General features: G+C 49.2%; 1 protein-coding gene across 3 annotated transcripts in view; it reads right to left on the reverse strand.

Moving 5' to 3' along the window:
• tinagl1 (tubulointerstitial nephritis antigen-like 1) overlaps window positions 1–21,643 on the reverse strand; it is a 266,899-nt gene that overhangs the window by 216,816 nt on the left and 28,440 nt on the right. For all 3 annotated transcript variants that reach the window (XM_068011091.1, XM_068011092.1, XM_068011093.1), the window contains one exon: window positions 11,851–11,914. In XM_068011091.1, the coding sequence (XP_067867192.1) occupies window positions 11,851–11,914 (64 nt within the window). The remainder of the gene's footprint in view (window positions 1–11,850; window positions 11,915–21,643) is intronic.

Raw genomic sequence — 21,643 nt, forward strand, 5'->3', positions numbered from 1 at the left:
GCACCTTAAACCTATGTCCCCTAGTAACTGACTCTTCCACCCTGGGATAAAGCTTCTGACTATCCACTCTGTCCATGCCACTCATAACTTTGTAAGCCTCTATCATGTCGCCCCTCCACCTCCGTCGTTCCAGTGCAAACAATCCGAGTTTATCCAACCTCTCCTCATGGCTAATGCCCTCCAGACCAGGCAACATCCTGGTAAACCTCTTCTGTACCCTCTCCAAAGCCTCCACGTCCTTCTGGTAGTGTGGCGACCAGAATTGCACGCAATATTCTAAGTGTGGCCTAACTAAAGTTCTGTACAGTTGCAGCATGACTTGCCAATTTTTATACTCTATGCCCCGACCGATGAAGGCAAGCATGCCATATGCCTTCTTGACTACCTTATCCACCTGCGTTGCCACTTTCAGTGACCTGTGGACCTGTACGCCCAGATCTCTCTGCCTGTCAATACTCCTAAGGGTTCTGCCATTTACTGTATACCTCCCACCTGCATTAGACCTTCCAAAATGCATTACCTCACATTTGTCCGGATTAAACTCCATCTGCCATTTCTCCATCCAAGTCTCCAACCGATCTATATCTTGCTGTATCCTCTGACAATCCTCATCATTGTCCGTAACTACACCAACCTTTGTGTCATCCGCAAACTTACTAATCAGACCAGCTACATTTTCCAGAAATCATTTATATATACTACAAACAGCAAAGGCCCCAGCACTGATACCTGCGGAACACCACTAGTCACATCCCTCCATTCAGAAAAGCACCCTTCCGCTGCTACCCTCTGTCTTCTATGACTGAGCCAGTTCTGTATCCATCTTGCCAGCTCACCTCTGATCCCGTGTGACTTCACCTTTTGTACCAGTCTGCCATGAGGGACCTTGTCAAAGGCTTTACTAAAGTCCATATAGACAACATCCACTGCCCTTCCTTCATCAATCATCTTCGTCACTTCCTCAAAAAACACCAGGGGAGGCGGTGGCGAAGTGGTATTGTCACTGGACTAGTAACCCAGAGACCCAGGGTATTGCTCTGGGGACGTGGGTTCAAATCCCACCACAGCAGAAGGTGGATTTTGAATTCAATTAATAAATCTGGAATTAAAAAGCTAGTCTAATGATGGCTATGAAACCATTGTCGATTGTTGTAAAAACCCATCTGGTTCACTAATGTCCTTTAGGGAAGGAAATCTGCTGTCCTTACCTGGTCTGGCCTACATGTGACTCCAGACCCACAGCAATGTGGTTGACTCTTACATGCCCTCTGAAATGGCCCAGCAAGCCACTCAGTTAGGACAATTAGGGATGGGCAATAAATGCTGGCCTGGCCAGCGACGCCCACATCCCATGAATGAATTTTAAAAAAATCAAATTAGTGAGACACAACCTCCCCTTCACAAAACCATGCTGCCTCTTGCTAATGAGTTCGTTTGTTTCCAAATGGGAGTAAATCCTGTCCCGAAGAATCCTCTCTAATAATTTCCCTACCACTGACGTAAAGCTCACCGGCCTATAATTTCCTGGATTATCCTCGCTACCCTTCTTAAACAAAGGAACAACATTGGCTATTCTCCAGTCCTCTGGGACCTCACCTGTAGCCAATGAGGATGCAAAGATTTCTGTCAAGACCCCAGCAATTTCTTCCCTTGCCTCCCTCAGTATTCTGGGGTAGATCCCATCAGGCCCTGGGGACTTATCTACCTTAATGCTTTGCAAGACACCCAACACCTCCTCCTTTTTGATAATGAGATAACTGAGACTATCTACACTCCCTTCCCTAGAGTCATCATCCACCAAGTCCTCATCCTTCTCCTTGGTGAATACTGATGCAAAGTACTCATTTAGCACCTCGCCCATTTCCTCTGGCTCCACACATAGATTCCCTTCTCTGTCCTTGAGTGAGCCAACCCTTTCCCTGGTTACCCTCTTGCTCTTTATATACGTATAAAACGCCTTGGGATTTTCCTTAATCCTGTTTACCAATGACTTCTCATAATCCCTATTAGCCCTCCTGACTCCTTGCTTAGGTTCCTTCCTACTGTCTTTATATTCCTCAAGGGATTCGTCTGTTCCTAGCCTTCCAGCCCTTACGAATGCTTCCTTTTTCTTTTTGACGAGGCTCACAATATCCCGCGTTATCCAAGGTTCCCGAAACTTGTCAAACTTATCCTTCTTCCTCACAGGAACATGCTGGTCCTGGATTCTAATCAACTGACGTTTGAAAGACTCCCACATGTCAGATGTTGATTTTGCCTCAAACAGCCGTCCCCAATCTAAATTCTTCAGTTCCTGCCTAACATTGTTATAATTAGCCTTCCCCCAATTTAGCACCTTCACCCGAGGACTACTCTTATCCTTATCCACAAGTACCTTAGAACTTATGGGATTATGGTCACTGTTCCCGAAATGCTCCCCTACTGAAACTTCGACCAACTGGCCGGGCTGATTCCCCAATACCAGGTCCAGAACGGCCCCATCCCTAGTTGGACTATCTACGTATTGTTTCAAGAAGCCCTCCTGGATGCTCCTTACAAATTCTGCCCCATCCAAGCCCCTAGCACTAAGTGAGTCCCAGTCAATATCGGGGAAGTTAAAATCACCCACCACTACAACCCTGTTACCTTTACATCTTTCCAAAATCTGTCTACATATCTGCTCCTCTATCTCCCGCTGGCTGTTTGGAGACCTGTAGTAAACCCCCAACATCGTGACTGCACCCTTCCTATTCCTGAGCTCTACCCATATTGCCTCGCTGCATGATCCTTCCGAGGTGTCCTCCCTCAGTACAGCTGTAATATTCTCCTTAACCAGTAATGCAACTCCCCCACCCCTTTTACATCCCCCTCTATCCCGCCTGAAGCTTCTAAATCCTGGAACATTTAGCTGCCAATCCTGCCCTTCCCTCAACCAAGTCTCTGTAATAGCAACAGTATCAAGGATTTTTTTTTTTTTAAACAGTTTAAAAAGCTGTTGTCATCTGCAACGTGCTGCCTGGAAGGGCAGTGGAAGCAGATTCAATCATAGCTTTCAAAACAGAATTGGATAAATATTTGAAAAGCAGAAATTTGCAGGACTATGGAGGAAGAGCGGGGGAGTGAAACTAATTGGATTGTACTTTCAAAGTCATCCCTCAGCTTCCAACAGTTAATTAGAGCATCCCCAGGTGGGGACCAATGTGCTGTTACTGGCCTTGAAGTGAGACTAACTGATAGACAGGGAATAAAATGAAAACCATTGTTATTGCAAATTAAGCAACCAGCTTTGCAATACAGAATAGAAAAAGAACAAAACCTCCACCTTATTGAAAAACAGCAACCTGGGCTAGCTTTATCGTCCCAGTCTCACCTCAAGTTCCCCCATGCTGACTGGGGAAAGACATTGTCCAGTATAGTACTGAGCCACATGGAGCAGTGAGATCCCAGTCTCAACCAGAACAAAGATCAAGGTCTAAAGTTGGCATTAATGCTCCTGGTAGAGGAGATGGTTGGGGGTGGGTGGGGTGGGGAGATGGTGGAATGTGAGGCCTCGCACCTACTGCTCCTTGCTAGTTATTAAATCCCATCTCATGAAAGATAGGATGGATTTGGCAAGGATTGTGCCTCCTCAGTCAAATAACCTTCTTACAATTATGGGCATCTCAGTATGGTCATAAAACAATGAGCTGAGTGACCTGCTTCAATGCTGTAAAGATCTATGGTTCCATGGTCTGGTACTGTACAGTCTGTGTGTCTCGGTGTCAGCTCCTGTACATGTACAGGACACAGCAGGTAAAAGGGAATGATACACTCCCGTCTGGTACTGTATGGCCTGTGTATCTGTGTCAGCTCCTGTACATGTACAGTACAGTGGGTGAACTGCATCACCAGTACAATAAAGGAGCCAGTATTTGAGAACAGGAGAAGATGCGCCCTCGGTGCAGAAGCAAATGCCCAAACCCCTCACAGCTGCAGCCATTTAAATGGCACCCAGCACCCCTTGTAACATACACTTCCACTTTTAACTTTCACAATGTGAGTACTCTATTGTACAGCAATCACCATAAACTCTTTACTGAGGCCATGTTATCCATACACAGCTGAAATAAATTCCACACATAATAATGTGTAATTACAGGTTAAAGCACCCATATAATTGGAACTCCTGCTGCCTCGCTGTCAGGCACAAGCTTTGCTGACTGTTTCACTACACAGGCACCAAAATATCTCTTGTTGCTTTTGGAAAAAGCACACGCCTGCCCTTAGGCTGGAGCTGGGAAAGTTTAAAGCATAGCTCTGCAAAGAGGCTCACTCTGAGGCACCCAGGCATTGTTATCAATGATTGGCACTGATAGGTGCCAGCTCTACGGTACTCGTACAAGGAGCAGGCTGCAAGCCTCAGATACTAACCCAGGCAGGAAAGGCACACGGTCTTGGAACAGTTCCCAATTCTCCAATCTAATGCTGGCCAAATATTCCCAGAGATCAATACTGTCATTCATTTCTACAGCTCCTACAGCACACAGATGTAATAAGCTGATGTGACAAATAAAGCACAGTATTTAAAATATACCACAGCTCAGAAGTGTATCAGTGCCAGCTCTTGTATACAAGACACTCAGTGCCAGCTCCTCTGTGTGTACCAGACACTCGGTGCCAGCTCCTCTGTGTGTACCAGACACTCGGTGCCAGCTAGTCCGTGTGTACCAGACACTCGGTGCCAGCTAGTCCGTGTGTACCAGACACTCGGTGCCAGCTCCTCTGTGTGTACCAGACACTCGGTGCCAGCTAGTCCGTGTGTACCAGACACTCGGTGCCAGCTAGTCCGTGTGTACCAGACACTCAGTGCCAGCTCCTCTGTGTGTACCAGACACTTGGTGCCAGCTCCTCTGTGTGTACCAGACACTCGGTGCCAGCTAGTCCGTGTGTACCAGACACTCGGTGCCAGCTCCTCTGTGTGTACCAGACACTCGGTGCCAGCTCCTCCGTGTGTACCAGACACTCGGTGCCAGCTAGTCCGTGTGTACCAGACACTCGGTGCCAGCTCCTCTGTGTGTACCAGACACTCGGTGCCAGCTAGTCCGTGTGTACCAGACACTCGGTGCCAGCTCCTCTGTGTGTACCAGACACTCGGTGCCAGCTAGTCCGTGTGTACCAGATACTCGGTGCCAGCTCCTCTGTGTGTACCAGACACTCGGTGCCAGCTCCTCTGTGTGTACCAGACACTCGGTGCCAGCTCCTCTGTGTGTACCAGACACTCGGTGCCAGCTGCTCTGTGTGTACCAGACACTCGGTGCCAGCTAGTCCGTGTGTACCAGACACTCGGTGCCAGCTCCTCTGTGTGTACCAGACACTCGGTGCCAGCTCCTCTGTGTGTACCAGACACTCGGTGCCAGCTAGTCCGTGTGTACCAGACACTCGGTGCCAGCTCCTCTGTGTGTACCAGACACTCGGTGCCAGCTAGTCCGTGTGTACCAGACACTCGGTGCCAGCTCCTCTGTGTGTACCAGACACTCGGTGCCAACTCCTCTGTGTGTACCAGACACTCAGTTCCAGCTGCTGTGTCTACGAGACACTCGTGCCAGTTCCTCTGTGTGTGTACAAGACACTTGTTGCCAGCTCCTGTGTGTACAAAACACTCGGTGCCAGCTCCTGTGTGTGTGTACGGGGTTCTCAGTATCAGCTCCTGTGTACAGGACGCTCTGTGTATACCTGGGTTCTCCATTGCTGGGGTGCCTGCCATGTGTGTGTCTGTCACACTAGCCAAAATGGTGCGGCCAAGTAAGTTATCTGCAACAAAGTGAATGATATGATGTTGCATGTATGTCAGTGGAACCAGGAGGGTCTGGGTTTACATCTCTAACTGCTGCTGGGAGCAGAAGCCATGTCTGACAGTGACTGTGGCTTTCAAATGTCAAACTCCTTGGTGGAAAATAATTTAAAATAAAATAACAAGTAAAGGAAGAAGGTTAGTGAATAAAGTGGTCACATTCCCTTCTCTGGGTCCCAAGTTTGAACTCTGCTCCAGACAATCTCAGTGAGAGGAGACAGCTCAAAATTCTGGGTTGACATCCAGTGGGATACTCCTGTCCGATGGGTGTCATGGCCCCAACCTTCTCATCGTACAGGTTGTGGGAGCCTATAAACCCCTGCCCCCATATCGGATTAACTCACTACCTAGAGAGTTCACATTTCAGCCTGTCAGATTGTACACCTGTGAATCCTTCCACTACATCACTGTTCACCAAGGGACAAGCGTGAGGATATAAAAACAACGGGACGAAAGGAGATCTGGTTAGCAGTACAATGCCAAACTACAATGTCTGACATCTACATGCCCGCTGAATATATCCCCTCACTAATAGAAACCTCAGTATTCTGACATTTACACTGCTGCCTCTTGGCTGTTTAGAAATTGTAAACAGATAATGACTCTAACTTTCTCTCTCACTCCCTCTGTTTCTCATTCGCTCTTTCTTCCTGAAGGATTTCCTCTGCGTTTACTCTCAATAGTCCCACCTCCTCTTTGTCATTTCATTTCTCTCTCTGAGCAAAGTGATTCCTAAAACTCAGCAAGGTCTCCCCTCCCACTCACTAATCACTGCCCTTTGATCCGTGACTCAGCAGCGAGCTTTTCCCTTTCCTACTTCTCTCACTATATGCAGCACTGTCAAAACTACAAGAAAAAGAAACAGAACAAACAGACGTTGCTGCTCCGAGTGAGATACATGTTACAGGTGTCAGGCGTGTCTCAGTGGGTTGCACTCTCACTTCTGAAGTACAAGGTTCTGGATTCAACCAAGCACAACATTCAGGCTGACATTTCGGGGCAGTACTGAGGGAGCGCTGCACTGTCAGAGGGGTCAGTACTGAGGGAGTGCTGCACTGTCAGAGTGGCAGTACTGAGGGAGTGCTGCACTGTCGGGGGGTCAGTACTGAGGCAGTCCTGCACTGTCGGAGGGGCAGTACTGAGGGAGTGCTGCACTGTCAGAGGGGCAGTGCTGAGGGAGTGCTGCACTGTCGGAGGGGCAGTGCTGAGGGAGTGCTGCACTGTCGGGGGGTCAGTACTGAGGCAGTCCTGCACTGTCGGGGGGTCAGTACTGAGGCAGTGCTGCACTGTCGGGGGATCAGTACTGAGGGAGTGCTGCACTGTCAGAGTGGCAGTACTGAGGGAGTGCTGCACTGTCAGAGGGGCAGTGCTGAGGGAGTGCAGCACTGTCGGAGGGTCAGTACTGAGGGAGTGCTGCACTGTGGGAGGGGCAGTGCTGAGGAAGTGCTGCACTGTCGTAGGGTCAGTACTGAGGGAGTTGTGAGAGGGGCAGTGCTGAGGAAGTGCTGCACTGTCGTAGGGTCAGTACTGAGGGAGTGCTGCACTGCCGTAGGGTCAGTACTGAGGGAGTGCTGCACTGTCGGAGGGGCAGTACTCATAGAGTCATAGATTTATACAGCACAGAAACAGGCCCTTCGGCCCATGTGTCCATGCCAGCCATCAAGCACCTATCTATTCTAATCCCATTTTCCAGCACTTGGCCCCGCAGCCTTGTATGTTATGGTGCTTCAAGTGCTCATCTAAATACTTCTTAAATGTTGTGAGGGTTCCTGCCTCTACCACCCCTTCAGGCAGTGAGTTCCAGATTCCAATCACCCTCTGAGTGAAAAAATGTTTTCCTCAAATCCCTTCTAAACCTCCTGCTCCTTACCTTAAATCTATGCCCCCTGGTTATTGACCCCTCCTCTAAGGGAAAAAGTCTCTTCCTATCTCACCTATCAATGCCCCTCATAATTCTGTATACCTCAATCATGTCCCCCCTCGGCCTTCTCTGCTCTAAGGAAAACAACACGAGCCTTTTCAGTCTCTCTTCATAGCTGAAATGCTCCAGCCCAGGCAACATCCTGGTGAATCTCCTCTGCACCCTCTCTAGTACAATCACATCCTTCCTATAGTGCGGTGCCCAGAACTGTACACAGTACTCCAGCTGTGGCCTAACTAGCATTTTATACAGCTCCATCATAACCTCCCTGCTCTTATATTCTATGCCTTGTCTAATAAAAGGTAAGTATCCCATATGTCTTCCTTACCACCTTATCTACCTGTGTTGCTGCCTTCAGTGATCTATGGACAAATACACCAAGGTCCCTCTGTCCCTCTGTACTTCCTAGGGTCCTACCATCCATTGTATATTCCCTTGCCTTGTTAGTCCTCCCAAAATGCATCACCTCACACTCCTTAGGATTAAATTCCATTTGCCACTGTCCTCCACATCTTACCAGCCCATCTATATTGTCCTGTAATCTAAGGCTTTCCTCCTCACTATTTACAACACCACCAATTTTTGTGTCAACTGCAAACTTACTGATCATACCTCCTAAATCATTAATGTACACTACAAACAGCAAGGGTCCCAGCACCGATCCCTGTGGTACACCACTGGTCACAGGCTTCCACTTGCAAAACCAACCCTCGACCATCACCCTCTGTCTCCTGCCAGTAAGCCAATTTTGGATCCAATTTGCCAAATTGCCCTGGATCCCATGGGCTCTTACCTTCTTAACCAATCTCCCATGCGGGAGCTTATCAAAAGCCTTACTGAAGTCCATGTAGACTACATCAGCTGCTTTACCCTCATCTACACATCTAGTCACATCCTCGAAAAATTCAATCAAGTTAGTTAGATACGATCTCCCCCTGACAAAGCCCTGCTGACTAAACTCTGATTAATCCCTCCTCTCCAAGTGGAGATTAATCCTGTCACTCAGAATTTTTTCCAATAGTTTCGCTACCACTGATGTTAGACTCACCGGCCTGTAATTAGCTGGTTTATCCCTGCTACCCTTCTTGAATAATGGTACCACATTCGCTGTCCTCCAGTCCTCTAGTACCTCTCCTGTGGCCAGAGAGGATTTGAAAATTTGTGTCAGAGTCTCTGTTATCTCCTCCCTTGCCTCACATAACAGCCTGGGATACATCTCATCTGGGCCTGGGGATTTATCCACTTTTAAGCCTGCTAAAACAGCTAATACTTCCTCCCTTTCAATGCTAATTTATTCAAGTATGTCACAATCCCCCTTCCTGATCTCTACACCTACATCGTCCTTCTCCAGAGTGAACACCGATGAAAAGTAACCTTTTAAAACTTCACCTACGTCCTCCGGCTCCACACACAGATTGCCACTTTGGTCCCTAATGGGCCTTACTCTTTCCCTGGTTATCCTCTTGCCCTTAATATACTTATATTACTGAGGGAGTGCTGCACTGTCGGAGGGTCAGTACTGAGGGAGTGCTGACTGTCGGAGGGGCCGTACTGAGGGAGTGCTGAACTGTCGGAGGGGCAGTAATGAGGGAGTGTGCATTGTAGAGATGCAGTACTGAGTGAGTGCTGCACTGTCGGAGTGGGGGTACTGAGGGAGTGCTGCACTGTCAGAGGGTCAGCACTGAGGGAATGCTACAGAGTTGGAGGTCCAGTACTGAGGGAGTACTGCACTGTTAGAGTGGCAGTACTGAGGGAGTGCTGCATTGTCGGAGGGTCAGTACTGAGCGAGTACTGACTGTCGGAGGGGCCGACTGAGGCAGTGCTGCACTGTCAGAGGGGCAGTAATGAGGGAGTGCTGCACTGTTGGAGGGTCAGTACTGAGGGAGTGCTGCACTGTGGGAGGGTCAATACTGAGGGAGTGCTGCACTGACAGAGTGGCAGTACTGAGGGAGTGCTGCACTGTCAGACTGGCAGTACTGAGGAAGTGCTGCACTTTCGGAGGGTCAGTACTGAGGGAGTGCTGCACTGTCGGAGAGTCAGTACTAAGGGAGTGCTGCACTGTCGGAGGGGCCGTACTGAGGAAGTGCTGCACTGTCGGGGGGTCAGTACTGAGAGAGTGCTGCCCTGTCGGAGGGTCAGTACCGAGGGAGTGCTGCACTGTGGGAGGGTCATTACTGAGGGAGTGCTGCACTGACAGAGTGGCAGTACTGAGGGAGTGCTGCACTGTCAGAGTGGCAGTACTGAGGGAGTGCTGCACTGTCGGAGGGTCAGTACTAAGGGAATGCTGCACTGTTGGAGGGGCCGTACTGAGGAAGTGCTGCACTGTCGGGGGGTCAGTACTGGGGCAGTGCTGCACTGTCGGAGGGTCAGTATTGAGGGAGTGCTGCACTGTCGGAGGGTCAGTATTGAGGGAGTGCTGCACTGTCGGAGGTCAGTATTGACGGAGTGCTGCACTGTCGGAGGGTCAGTACCGAGGGAGTGCTGCACTGTCGGAGGTCAGTATTGAGGGAGTGCTGCACTGTCGGAGGGTCAGTACTGAGGGAGTGCTGCACTGTCGGAGGGTCAGTACCGAGGGAGTGCTGCACTGTCAGAGGGTCAGTACCGAGGGAGTGCTGCACTGTCGGGTGTCAGTATTGAGGGAGTGCTGCACTGTCGGAGGGTCAGTACCGAGGGAGTGCTGCACTGTCGGAGGTCAGTATTGAGGGAGTGCTGCACTGTCGGAGGGTCAGTACCGAGGGAGTGCTGCACTGTCAGAGGGTCAGTACTGAGGAAGTGCTGCACTGTCGGGGGGTCAGTACTGAGGGAGTGCTGCACTGTCGGGGGTCAGTATTGAGGGGGTGCTGCACTGTCAGACTGGCAGTACTGAGGAAGTGCTGCAAAGTCGGGGGGTCAGTACTGAGGGAGTGCTGCACTGTCGGGGGTCAGTATTGAGGGAGTGCTGCACTGTCGGGGGTCAGTACTGAGGGAGTGCTGCACTGTCGGGGGTCAGTATTGAGGGAGTGCTGCACTGTCGGGGGTCAGTACTGAGGGAGTGCTGCACTGTCGGGGGTCAGTATTGAGGGAGTGCTGCACTGTCGGGGGTCAGTACTGAGGGAGTGCTGCACTGTCGGGGGTCAGTACTGAGGGAGTGCTGCACTGTCGGGGGTCAGTATTGAGGGAGTGCTGCACTGTCGGGGGGTCAGTACCGAGGGAGTGCTGCACTGTCGGGGGTCAGTATTGAGGGAGTGCTGCACTGTCGGGGGTCAGTATTGACGGAGTGCTGCACTGTCGGGGGTCAGTACTGAGGGAGTGCTGCACTGTCGGGGGTCAGTACTGAGGGAGTGCTGCACTGTCGGGTGTCAGTATTGACGGAGTGCTGCACTGTCGGGGGTCAGTATTGACGGAGTGCTGCACTGTCGGGGGTCAGTACTGAGGGAGTGCTGCACTGTCGGGGGTCAGTATTGACGGAGTGCTGCACTGTCGGGGGTCAGTATTGACGGAGTGCTGCACTGTCGGGGGTCAGTACTGAGGGAGTGCTGCACTGTCGGGGGTCAGTACTGAGGGAGTGCTGCACTGTCGGGGGTCAGTATTGACGGAGTGCTGCACTGTCGGGGGGTCAATACTGAGGGAGTGCTGCACTGTCGGGTGTCAGTATTGACGGAGTGCTGCACTGTCGGGGGGTCAGTACTGAGGGAGTGCTGCACTGTTGAAGGTGGCAGTCAACTCGGAAGAGGGATATTAAACCAAAGCCTCATCTGCTCTCTCAGGTAAACTTAAAAGATCTCAAAGTACTATTTAAAGTAGAGTTGGGAGTTCTCCCCGATGTTCTGGTCAATATTTATCCCTCAACCAACATCACTAAAACAGTTTATCTCGTCATTATCAGATTGCTCTCTGTGGAAACTTGCTGTAATGTTTTTTACATTACAGCAGTGACTGCACTTGGGACATCTCAAGGCCATGAAAGTCACCGCGGAAATGCAAGTTCTCACTTCCCACACCCATCGGATTGTTATGTCCCTTGTGTAGAGTTTTGGCATATTCCATATTTTCATTTTACAATCTACAGTTTGCAAACACAAACAGAAACTTCCCGACACAGCAGAGACACTGAATAAGAGCAAGTGTGGATAATCCTTACCACAGGTTGCAGTTCTCTCTGTATGTGGCTCCTGTTGGATACTTCAGCCCATTCTTTGTACAACCTAGAAGAGAAAGGGAGATATTCAGACATTAAACAGGGAGAGAGGAAGACAGAGAGAGTGAGAGAGATAGAACAAGGGAAAGACAGCAAAAGGTAGAGAGAGAGAGAGAGAAAGAAAGAGAGCAATTGACATTAAAGGGACAGTAAAAGTGCCCAATGGGGTTGACCTTCCAGCCATTGCACCTTGGACAGGAGGCCACAGGGGTCACAAGGCCCCAATCTATACAGTAATCAGGGCCTGTAATATGCAAAAGACACCAATTGCCATTTAGGTCAGAAATGGTCAGAGTGAACATTGTGGACTCAGAGTGGCTTTACTGGTCAAAGACGGCCCAGGAAATAATCTGGGGCATTGTTGCCTGAGGCTCTCCCCTCTGCGATCATGAACCCTTCTCTACCCAGCCTTACCTTGCTGCTGGCTGGGCACCAATCTGTGAACTGTCTTGTGAAGTCAGTTTGATGTCCACATCTTGCCAGGTCTGGTTAGCTGAGCCCAGGCCTCAGAATGCCTCTACTTCTTTACTGCAGGTCAGTTAACATCTATCCCATAGAATCTTACAGTACAGCAGGATGCCATTTAACCCATCACACCTATGCTATCCACAGTACATTCCCCTGCCCTATCAGCAGTAAGCCCCAGCTCCAGTCCCAGTCTGGGTCACTGCTGGCACTCAGTCCCAATCTCCTGCTCTCTGGCTGCACCCAGAGGAACTGATTACCTTGTTCTTGGAGGAACCCATTTTGAACTTTAATGCACTGTTTCGTTCGGCCTGACATGGGCCTTGAACTCCAGGGCCCACTCCAAAACCTGTCGCTTATCGAGGGGCAAGCACCAAGCCCCAGTATTCGAATGGCCCAATCTCCAGGATTTGGGATAGAGTGAGCAGCATGGTGAAATGGTGGGAAGGAATGTGAACCCAGCACAGTCCTGGCCCCATAAACACACTCTCTGCACAACCTGCACTGCTCAATCGAGCTCCCTTTTTAGCAACTAACTGGCATTGACAAATAGTTTCTCCTGAATTACCTCATCAAAACTCCTCAATCACCCCCCCAGCAATGTCATGCACGCACCCTCAGCACTGCCTCTTGTGGCAGAGTCAGTGTCTGTGGTGACCCTACCCAAATGAGAGTCAGTGTCCGTGGTGACCATACCCCAATGAGAGTCAGTGTCCGTGGTGACCATACCCCAATGAGAGTCAGTGTCTGTTGTGACCATGCACCAATGAGAGTCAGTGTCCGTGGTGACCATACCCCAATGAGAGTCAGTGTCCGTGGTGACCATCCCCCAATGAGAGACAGTGTCCATAGCAGCCATACACCAATGAGAGTCAGTGTCCATGGTGACCATACCCCAATGAGAGTCAGTGTCTGTGGTGACCCTACCCAAATGAGAGTCAGTGTCCATGGTGACCATACCCCAATGAGAGTCAGTGTCTGTGGTGACCATACCCCAATGAGAGTCAGTGTCTGTTGTGACCATGCACCAATGAGAGTCAGTGTCCGTGGTGACCATACCCCAATGAGAGTCAGTGTCCGTGGTGACCATACGCCAATGAGAGTCAGTGTCCGTGGTGACCATACCCCAATGAGAGTCAGTGTCCGTGGTGACCATACCCCAATGAGAGTCAGTGTCCATGGTGACCATACCCCAATGAGAGTCAGTGTCTGTTGTGACCATACACCAATGAGAGTCAGTGTCCGTGGTAGCCATACACCAATGAGAGTCAGTGTCCATGGTGACCATACCCCAATGAGAGTCAGTGTCTGTTGTGACCATACACCAATGAGAGTCAGTGTCCGTGGTGACCATCCCCCAATGAGAGTGTGTCTGTTGTGACCATGCACCAATGAGAGTCAGTGTCCGTGGTGACCATACCCCAATGAGAGTCAGTGTCCATGGTGACCATACACCAATGAGAGTCAGTGTCCGTGGTGACCATACACCAATGAGAGTCAGTGTCCGTGGTGACCATACACCAATGAGAGTCAGTGTCCATGGTGACCATCCCCCAATGAGAGTCAGTATCTGTTGTGACCATACACCAATGAGAGTCAGTGTCCATGGTGACCATACCCCAATGAGAGTCAGTGTCTGTTGTGACCATACACCAATGAGAGTCAGTGTCTGTTGTGACCATACACCAATGAGAGTCAGTGTCCGTGGTGGCCATACACCAATGAGAGTCAGTGTCCATGGTGACCATACCCCAATGAGAGTCAGTGTCTGTTGTGACCATACACCAATGAGAGTTAGTGTCCGTGGTGACCATACCCCAATGAGAGTCAGTGTCTGTTGTGACCATACACCAATGAGAGTCAGTGTCCGTGGTGGCCATACACCAATGAGAGTCAGTGTCCATGGTGACCATACCCCAATGAGAGTCAGTGTCTGTTGTGACCATACACCAATGAGAGTCAGTGTCTGTTGTGACCATACACCAATGAGAGTCAGTGTCCGTGGTGGCCATACACCAATGAGAGTCAGTGTCCATGGTGACCATCCCCCAATGAGAGTGTGTCTGTTGTGACCATCCCCCAATGAGAGTCAGTATCTGTTGTGACCATACACCAATGAGAGTCAGTGTCCGTGGTGGCCATACACCAATGAGAGTCAGTGTCCATGGTGACCATACCCCAATGAGAGTCAGTGTCTGTTGTGACCATACACCAATGAGAGTTAGTGTCCGTGGTGACCATACCCCAATGAGAGTCAGTGTCCATGGTGACCATACCCCAATGAGAGTCAGTGTCCGTGGTGGCCATACACCAATGAGAGTTAGTGTCCGTGGTGACCATACCCCAATGAGAGTCAGTGTCCGTGGTGACCATCCCCCAATGAGAGTGTGTCTGTTGTGACCATCCCCCAATGAGAGTCAGTATCTGTTGTGACCATACACCAATGAGAGTCAGTGTCCGTGGTGGCCATACACCAATGAGAGTCAGTGTCCATGGTGACCATACCCCAATGAGAGTCAGTGTCTGTTGTGACCATACACCAATGAGAGTTAGTGTCCGTGGTGACCATACCCCAATGAGAGTCAGTGTCCATGGTGACCATACCCCAATGAGAGTCAGTGTCTGTTGTGACCATACACCAATGAGAGTCAGTGTCCGTGGTGACCATCCCCCAATGAGAGTCAGTGTCTGTTGTGACCATCCCCTAATGAGTCAGTGTCCGTGGTGACCATCCCCCAATGAAAGTCAGTGTCTGTTGTGACCATACCCCAATGAGAGTCAGTGTCCGTGGTGACCATACCCCAATGAGAGTCAGTGTCTGTTGTGACCATACCCCAATGAGAGTCAGTGTCCGTGGTGACCATCCCCCAATGAAAGTCAGTGTCTGTTGTGACCATACACCAATGAGAGTCAGTGTCTGTTGTGACCATACCCCAATGAGAGTCAGTGTCCGTGGTGACCATACCCCAATGAGAGTCAGTGTCCATGGTGACCATACCCCAATGAGAGTCAGTGTCTGTTGTGACCATACCCCAATGAGAGTCAGTGTCCATGGTGACCATACCCCAATGAGAGTCAGTGTCTGTTGTGACCATACCCCAATGAGAGTCAGTGTCCATGGTGACCATACACCAATGAGAGTCAGTGTCTGTTGTGACCATACCCCAATGAGAGTCAGTGTCCGTGGTGACCATACACCAATGAGAGTCAGTGTCCGTGGTGACCATACACCAATGAGAGTCAGTGTCCGTGGTGACCATACACCAATGAGAGTCAGTGTCTGTTGTGACCATACCCCAATGAGAGTCAGTGTCCATGGTGACCATACCCCAATGAGAGTCAGTGTCCATGGTGACCATACCCCAATGAGAGTCAGTGTCTGCTGTGACCATACCCCAATGAGAGTCAGTGTCCATGGTGACCATACCCCAATGAGAGTCAGTGTCCGTGGTGACCATACACCAATGAGAGTCAGTGTCTGTTGTGACCATCCCCTAATGAGTCAGTGTCCGTGGTGACCATCCCCCAATGAGAGTCAGTGTCCATGGTGACCATACCCCAATGAGAGCCAGTGTCTGTTGTGACCATCCCCCAATAAGAGTCAGTGTCCGTGGAAATCGTACCACAGTAAGAGTCAGAATCTTCAAGAAGGGTGGGGGAGAAAAATAACACACATGCAAGTTAAAGTGAGACAAAAGGATTTCAATCCCTGGCCCATTTGTCCTCACATTTCAATGGCACTGAAGAGCCATTGTTAACAGGGGGACACACCTTGCAGTAATTATTGTGAAATTTACTTTCAATAATCTGCAGTGAGTGACGATTTGGAGGAATGCGATGGAGTTTGTAACCCAACTGTATTCCTGGCACTCTCCTCCTGCACAGAGCATGAGGCAGAGAACACCTTGCTGATCCTGAAGAGGAATGCCTCTGCAATCTCAGGTATGTAACCTCCCACCCCCACTACCCCCCAGCTTCACTGTTCTGCTGCATGGAGCCTCCATCCTCAGCAGCTACCAGTGCAGTCAGCTGCCTCAAATCCCTGGAAACTCTCCCCTCAATTTCAGTTTTCCATTAATTTGTTTCTTTAAGTTACATTTTATTAATAGTGCCCCTCTAAAAAGAGAAGGTCAATTGTTAATATAAAAGTAGACAGCTTCCTCAAGGCAACCTAACCTGTATCCTAGCAACAGGCTGAAAAAGGATCTATGCCCACCCTCAACTCTTTCCAGTACTGCCCTTAAAAATAGAGGCCCCAGGAATCCATGGGCCTACCAGCACACTGCTGCTGAAAGTTGCAAAGCTCACAATATACCAGCGCCCAGCTCCCTTGGCAAGTTTCTGGAGGCCTTGACTGGACGGAAGTTCCTTCTTTCCCAAACATAGTGTTACGATCAGGTGAGGAAGAGGTCCAGGGTTCCCTTTCAGCCTTCACCTGGTCTTACTGTAATAGAATTTTATTTTTAAACACACTGTTTTTAGCTCCCCCTTGGTGAATCCTTGTTCACTGCTTTCCAATTATAAGGCAAAGAAACCAGCACAAACAGGCTTTCTTAGGTTTAAAGAAGAAAGGTTGAAATTTATTAAACAAACTCTAATTTGGTTAACGCCTACGGATACACAACGCACCCACGCTAGCATGCATACGCAATACACACATGCAGATAGAGACAGGAAAGAGCAGAAGAAAATAAAGTGGAAAAATTTAAGGTAATATCTGAAGAGTTGTTGTCACAGTTCTTTGAGCTCACTGTAGAGTCCTTGTTTGTAGGTGGATTTTGCTTTTCGTTTGGGCCCAGTATTCTTCTTAAACCTTGTTCATTGTAGGAGACTTTTCTCTCTTGGGGTTCATATGTCTTCAGTGGATTCAGAGGCTTGTGACAAAGACATGGGAGCAGACAGGAGAGGCTATGGTGAGCCAGCCAGGAGAGGTCTTTTCAATCCAGTAGCACACAGTTCAAACTGCACAATTCAGAAACCCCCAGGTTGCCAAGCAGGTTAATCATGTGACTAACTGGTCTGACCATTTCTTGGTATTGCATGAAAGGGAATGGCCCTTTGTCCTTTCTAAGCACTGTTTGTTAACATACAAATGTATTTTTTCCAGCCAAGATATGGCAGTCCCTGTAACAGGCCTTCTCTTCTTCCCAGAAATTTAATGTCCATGTGGTGAAATTAATGTGCCTCATTCTTGGCAGGTGAGGACCTGCATGACAGTAGTCAGGTGATGGGGGTCAGGGTGCATGTCTTAGGTCAGGCATTTTATTGGCCCCAACCTAGTATCTGCATTCACCCGACTGTTAGTATTATAGTAAATATACCAGCGCTAACCAGGCTGCAGACAAACACAGGGTGACTACAAATCAAGACATGGGACTGAGGGACAGGAAATAAGAAGCTGGTGTCAGTATAAGTGACCATGGAGCTGTCAGATTGTCATAAAAATCCATCAGGTGCACCTTTAGGAAAGGAAATCTGCCGTCCTTATACACTTATACCTGTAAATGGTTCCGGACCCACAGCAAGGGAAGTGGCCCAGCAAACCACTTAGTTGTATCAAAGCTTTCCAGGGTAGCCAGGGAGGGGCATTAAACAGCAGCATTGCCAGCAATGCCCACATTCCAAGACTAAATGAAACCATCTCCATTGGCACAGTTGACAGGACAGAAAATTACACTCTTGACACATAGAAAACAAAGGCAAGTCTTAATGGTTTGACGGATTTATGGTCTAATAAAATGGAATGTGTTTATTGAGTGAGTGGAAACCAGTAATCTCTAAGACCAGGTGCCCTGCTCCATCCTGTCCACCAAACCACTTTTCAGCCTCTCCCAGCCTTCTCACATGGCCTTACAATCCCCAGCTCTTGTTTTCCACACTTATTGGGAAAAAGTGCTCAGTACAGAATGGCAGCAAAATAAAACCCTACCATTCGCACTGAACTTCCATTCCAAATCCCTTCAGGATCAGTGCAATAACCCGCTTCAATCCCCCTGTAAAGCTGCACAAGAGGGAGGTGCAGGTAGTGTGTCAGCAACTGGCTGGGATGGAGAGTGATCAGCCTGCGAGTGCTGCTGTCAGTCAGTGCAGAGCAGTCATGTGACAGCACGAGGGTACACAGCTCATTCTTTGTAATCACCCAGCAGAATATGAACCCACAGCATCAGCCTGTGTGTGGACAGACAGGATTGTGACTAAAAGCCTTTGGCATTGATAGGGCTATTGTCAAAACCATTTACTGAGAAATATGTGACTGACTCTGTGGCAATGACACCGTGTCACTGACTACATCGACTTTTCATTCAAACAATTACATTATTTTCTTCTATTTTGTTTCCTCCCCTCGGTGTTTACTTGGGTGCGACCCCCATATCTGAACTTACCCAAGTCTCCATTCTTCAATTGTAAAACCTATCGACAGGCTATCTGAGCACAGAGGGCGTCACCAAACCGATATGATCCTTAACTCTTTCCAACAGAGGCTGCTGGATACGGATCTCAGGCAATAATCATCGATGATTTAAATTTTTAAAAAAGACTTGAAAAACTTACATTTCTATAGTGCCTTTCACAACCTCAAATTGCCAATGAAGTGGTTTTAAAGTGTAATCACTGTTGTAATGTCGAAAACACAGCAGCCAATTTGCACACAGCAAGATCCCACAAACAGCAATACTGTAACCACCAGATAATCTGTATTAGTGATGCTGCTGGAGAGATAAATATTGGCCAGTGCTCCGGGGAGATTTGGCCTGCTCTTGTCTGAAATAGTATCACTTGATCGTTTGTATCTACCTGAGAGGAGAGGCAGGGCCTCGGTTTAATGTCTCATCTGAAAGATGTCACCTCTGACTGGCAGTGTCAGACAGGATGATGTGCTCAGGTCTCTGGAATTGGACTTGAACACTTGACAGTCTGACTGAGAGATGAGGAAGTTAGTCTGGGGCACTGAGGCCAATTGGAGCATACTGGGGGACACCATCTGACCAAATTTTGCAATTCTGGTCGCCACACTACCAGAAGGACGTGGAGGCTTTGGAGAAGGGAAAAGAGGAGGTTTACCAGGATGTTGCCTGGTCTGGAGGGCATTAGCTATGAGGAGAGGTTGAAAAAACTCAGATTGTTTTCACTGGAACGACGGAGGTGGAGAGGCGACATGATAGAGGTTTACAAAGTTATGAGCGGCATGGACAGAGTGGATAGTCAGAAGCTTATTCCCAGGGTGGAAGAGTCAGTTACTAGGGGACATAGGTTTAGGGTGCGAGGGGTGAAGTTTAGAGGGGATGTGCGAGGCAAGTTTTTTACACAGAGGGTGGTGAGTGCCTGGAACTTGCTGCCAGGGGAAGTGGTGGAAGCAGATACGATAGCGACGTTTAAGAGACATCTTGACAAATATATGAATAGGAAGGGAATAGAGGGATATGGGCCCCGGAAGTGCAGAAGGTGTTAGTTTAGGCAGGCATCAAGATCGGCGCAGACTTGGAGGGCCGAATGGCCTGTTCCTGTGCTGTTCTTTATTCTTTGTTCTTTGTTCAAACACAGAGTTGGCAGGGCAACAAGCCTGGGATCTTCCTTGGCCATTTGGCTCAGTATCTTAGCATTGGATGCATTATATGACTCATTAAGGGAGCAGGGTCAAAGCATTACATTATGGGGAGATGCTGAGGCAACAGGGCAAATTGTGCAGTGAGGCTGCTTTGTGTGAGATGGCTAATCCCATGTTAGTGTGACAGGTCATGTGGATGGGCAATACTGCGACTCCACACAGCCAGCAGCAGGCAGTAAACATCATGGGAAATGAATGGACAGAGAACAAGGGGCAGTGCCTGCCTTTTGCCAATACCTAGGCAGATGGGCAACGCTCCCCAAAGAGAGGGAACAGTCTCTAAATTGGCCCTTGAGTCAGAAAGAAGAAATAGATCATAGAATCATAGAATAAGTTACAGCTCAGAAGGATTGGCAAGAAGTGGATAATGGGGGAAAATCTACAAATAAAAGGAGCCGATCGCTCCAGATGGGGTGTGAGCCTGGGTCACAGAGGAATTCTCTCCCTTTTTGTAATAAAAACAGAAAATGCTGGAAATACTCAGCAGGTCTGGCAGCATCTGTGGAGAGAGAATGGGCTGAATTTTCCCAACTCGGAGCAAAGTTGTAACATAGTGCGTTGGATCAGCGACCCAACACATACCCACCTCCCAGCGATCTGACTGGAGGCTGAGTCAATGCAGCAGAGACTAACTGTCCAGTAGTGGCAGGTAACCAAATTAATTTGCCAATTTGGGGAAAAGTTGATGACGCTGCCAGGAATTCTCTATGCAGACAGGCCCCTGCTGAGGCCGGAGTCCGGCAGGTAACTAGAGGCAGCCTCCTGGTGTAAGGCTGGGGGGTGGCCTGCTCTCCATCACCCCATCACAGACCCCTGGGATGTGACAGTCAGAGCCGCGGCCACAGGCCATTCTGAGGAGTGGATCCCCTTCACAATTATGGCCTGAGAGCTGTGGTCAAGCGTGATTTTTAATTTTTCACAATCCTGCAGACAGTGCCTACCATCTTGAGGTGCCCTCGTGGTCTCCTGCTTGCTTCAGCAGCACCCACGTGTCCCGGTGGGTCTGCCGACCAGACATCACTGTGAGTCCTTCTTTTGATCCTCCCGCTTTCCTGGTCCGTCTGACTGTCATTGACAGGACGGGGCTCCTGGAGGCACCTTCTTAATTGGCCGCTTCCAGGAAGGTCTCATTCGATGTCCCGCCACGGCCACTTTCAAGTTCCTGACCCGGAATTGAGGCTGGAATCAGCATCGCGTCCTAACCAGGAAAATTCAGCCCAATATTTCAAACTGATGAAACTTCCATCAGAATCTGTCCCTGTATCAAATCTGGGTGAAACTCTGCATTGTGGTGATGCTCCCAGCCTTCCTATTACATTACCCCACATTACAACACATTTCAAAAAGATGTACTTCATTGACTTTAGGATGCCCTGAGGTCGTGAAAGACGCTATATAAATTCAAGCTTTTTTTTTCCTTTTCCAACACACCCGAATTGTCCACATCAGACTGCAGTGCATTCTTGGTGTATTAATCTGCATCACGATTTCAATGTGGGGAGTCTACCAATTCCCCAGTTTTTACACTCAATACCATCACCTACCAACCCCAGCTCAGGAAGGACACTGATCAGACCCAGAATAAATCTTCCTGCACGGTGGCCCACCAGTTCAGCCTCTCTCTTCCTGTCCTCAACATGCTGGCTTCTTCTGCTGGCACCTCCC

This window comes from Heterodontus francisci, chromosome 31 (assembly GCF_036365525.1).
Source record: "Heterodontus francisci isolate sHetFra1 chromosome 31, sHetFra1.hap1, whole genome shotgun sequence".
Lineage (NCBI taxonomy): Eukaryota > Metazoa > Chordata > Chondrichthyes > Heterodontiformes > Heterodontidae > Heterodontus > Heterodontus francisci.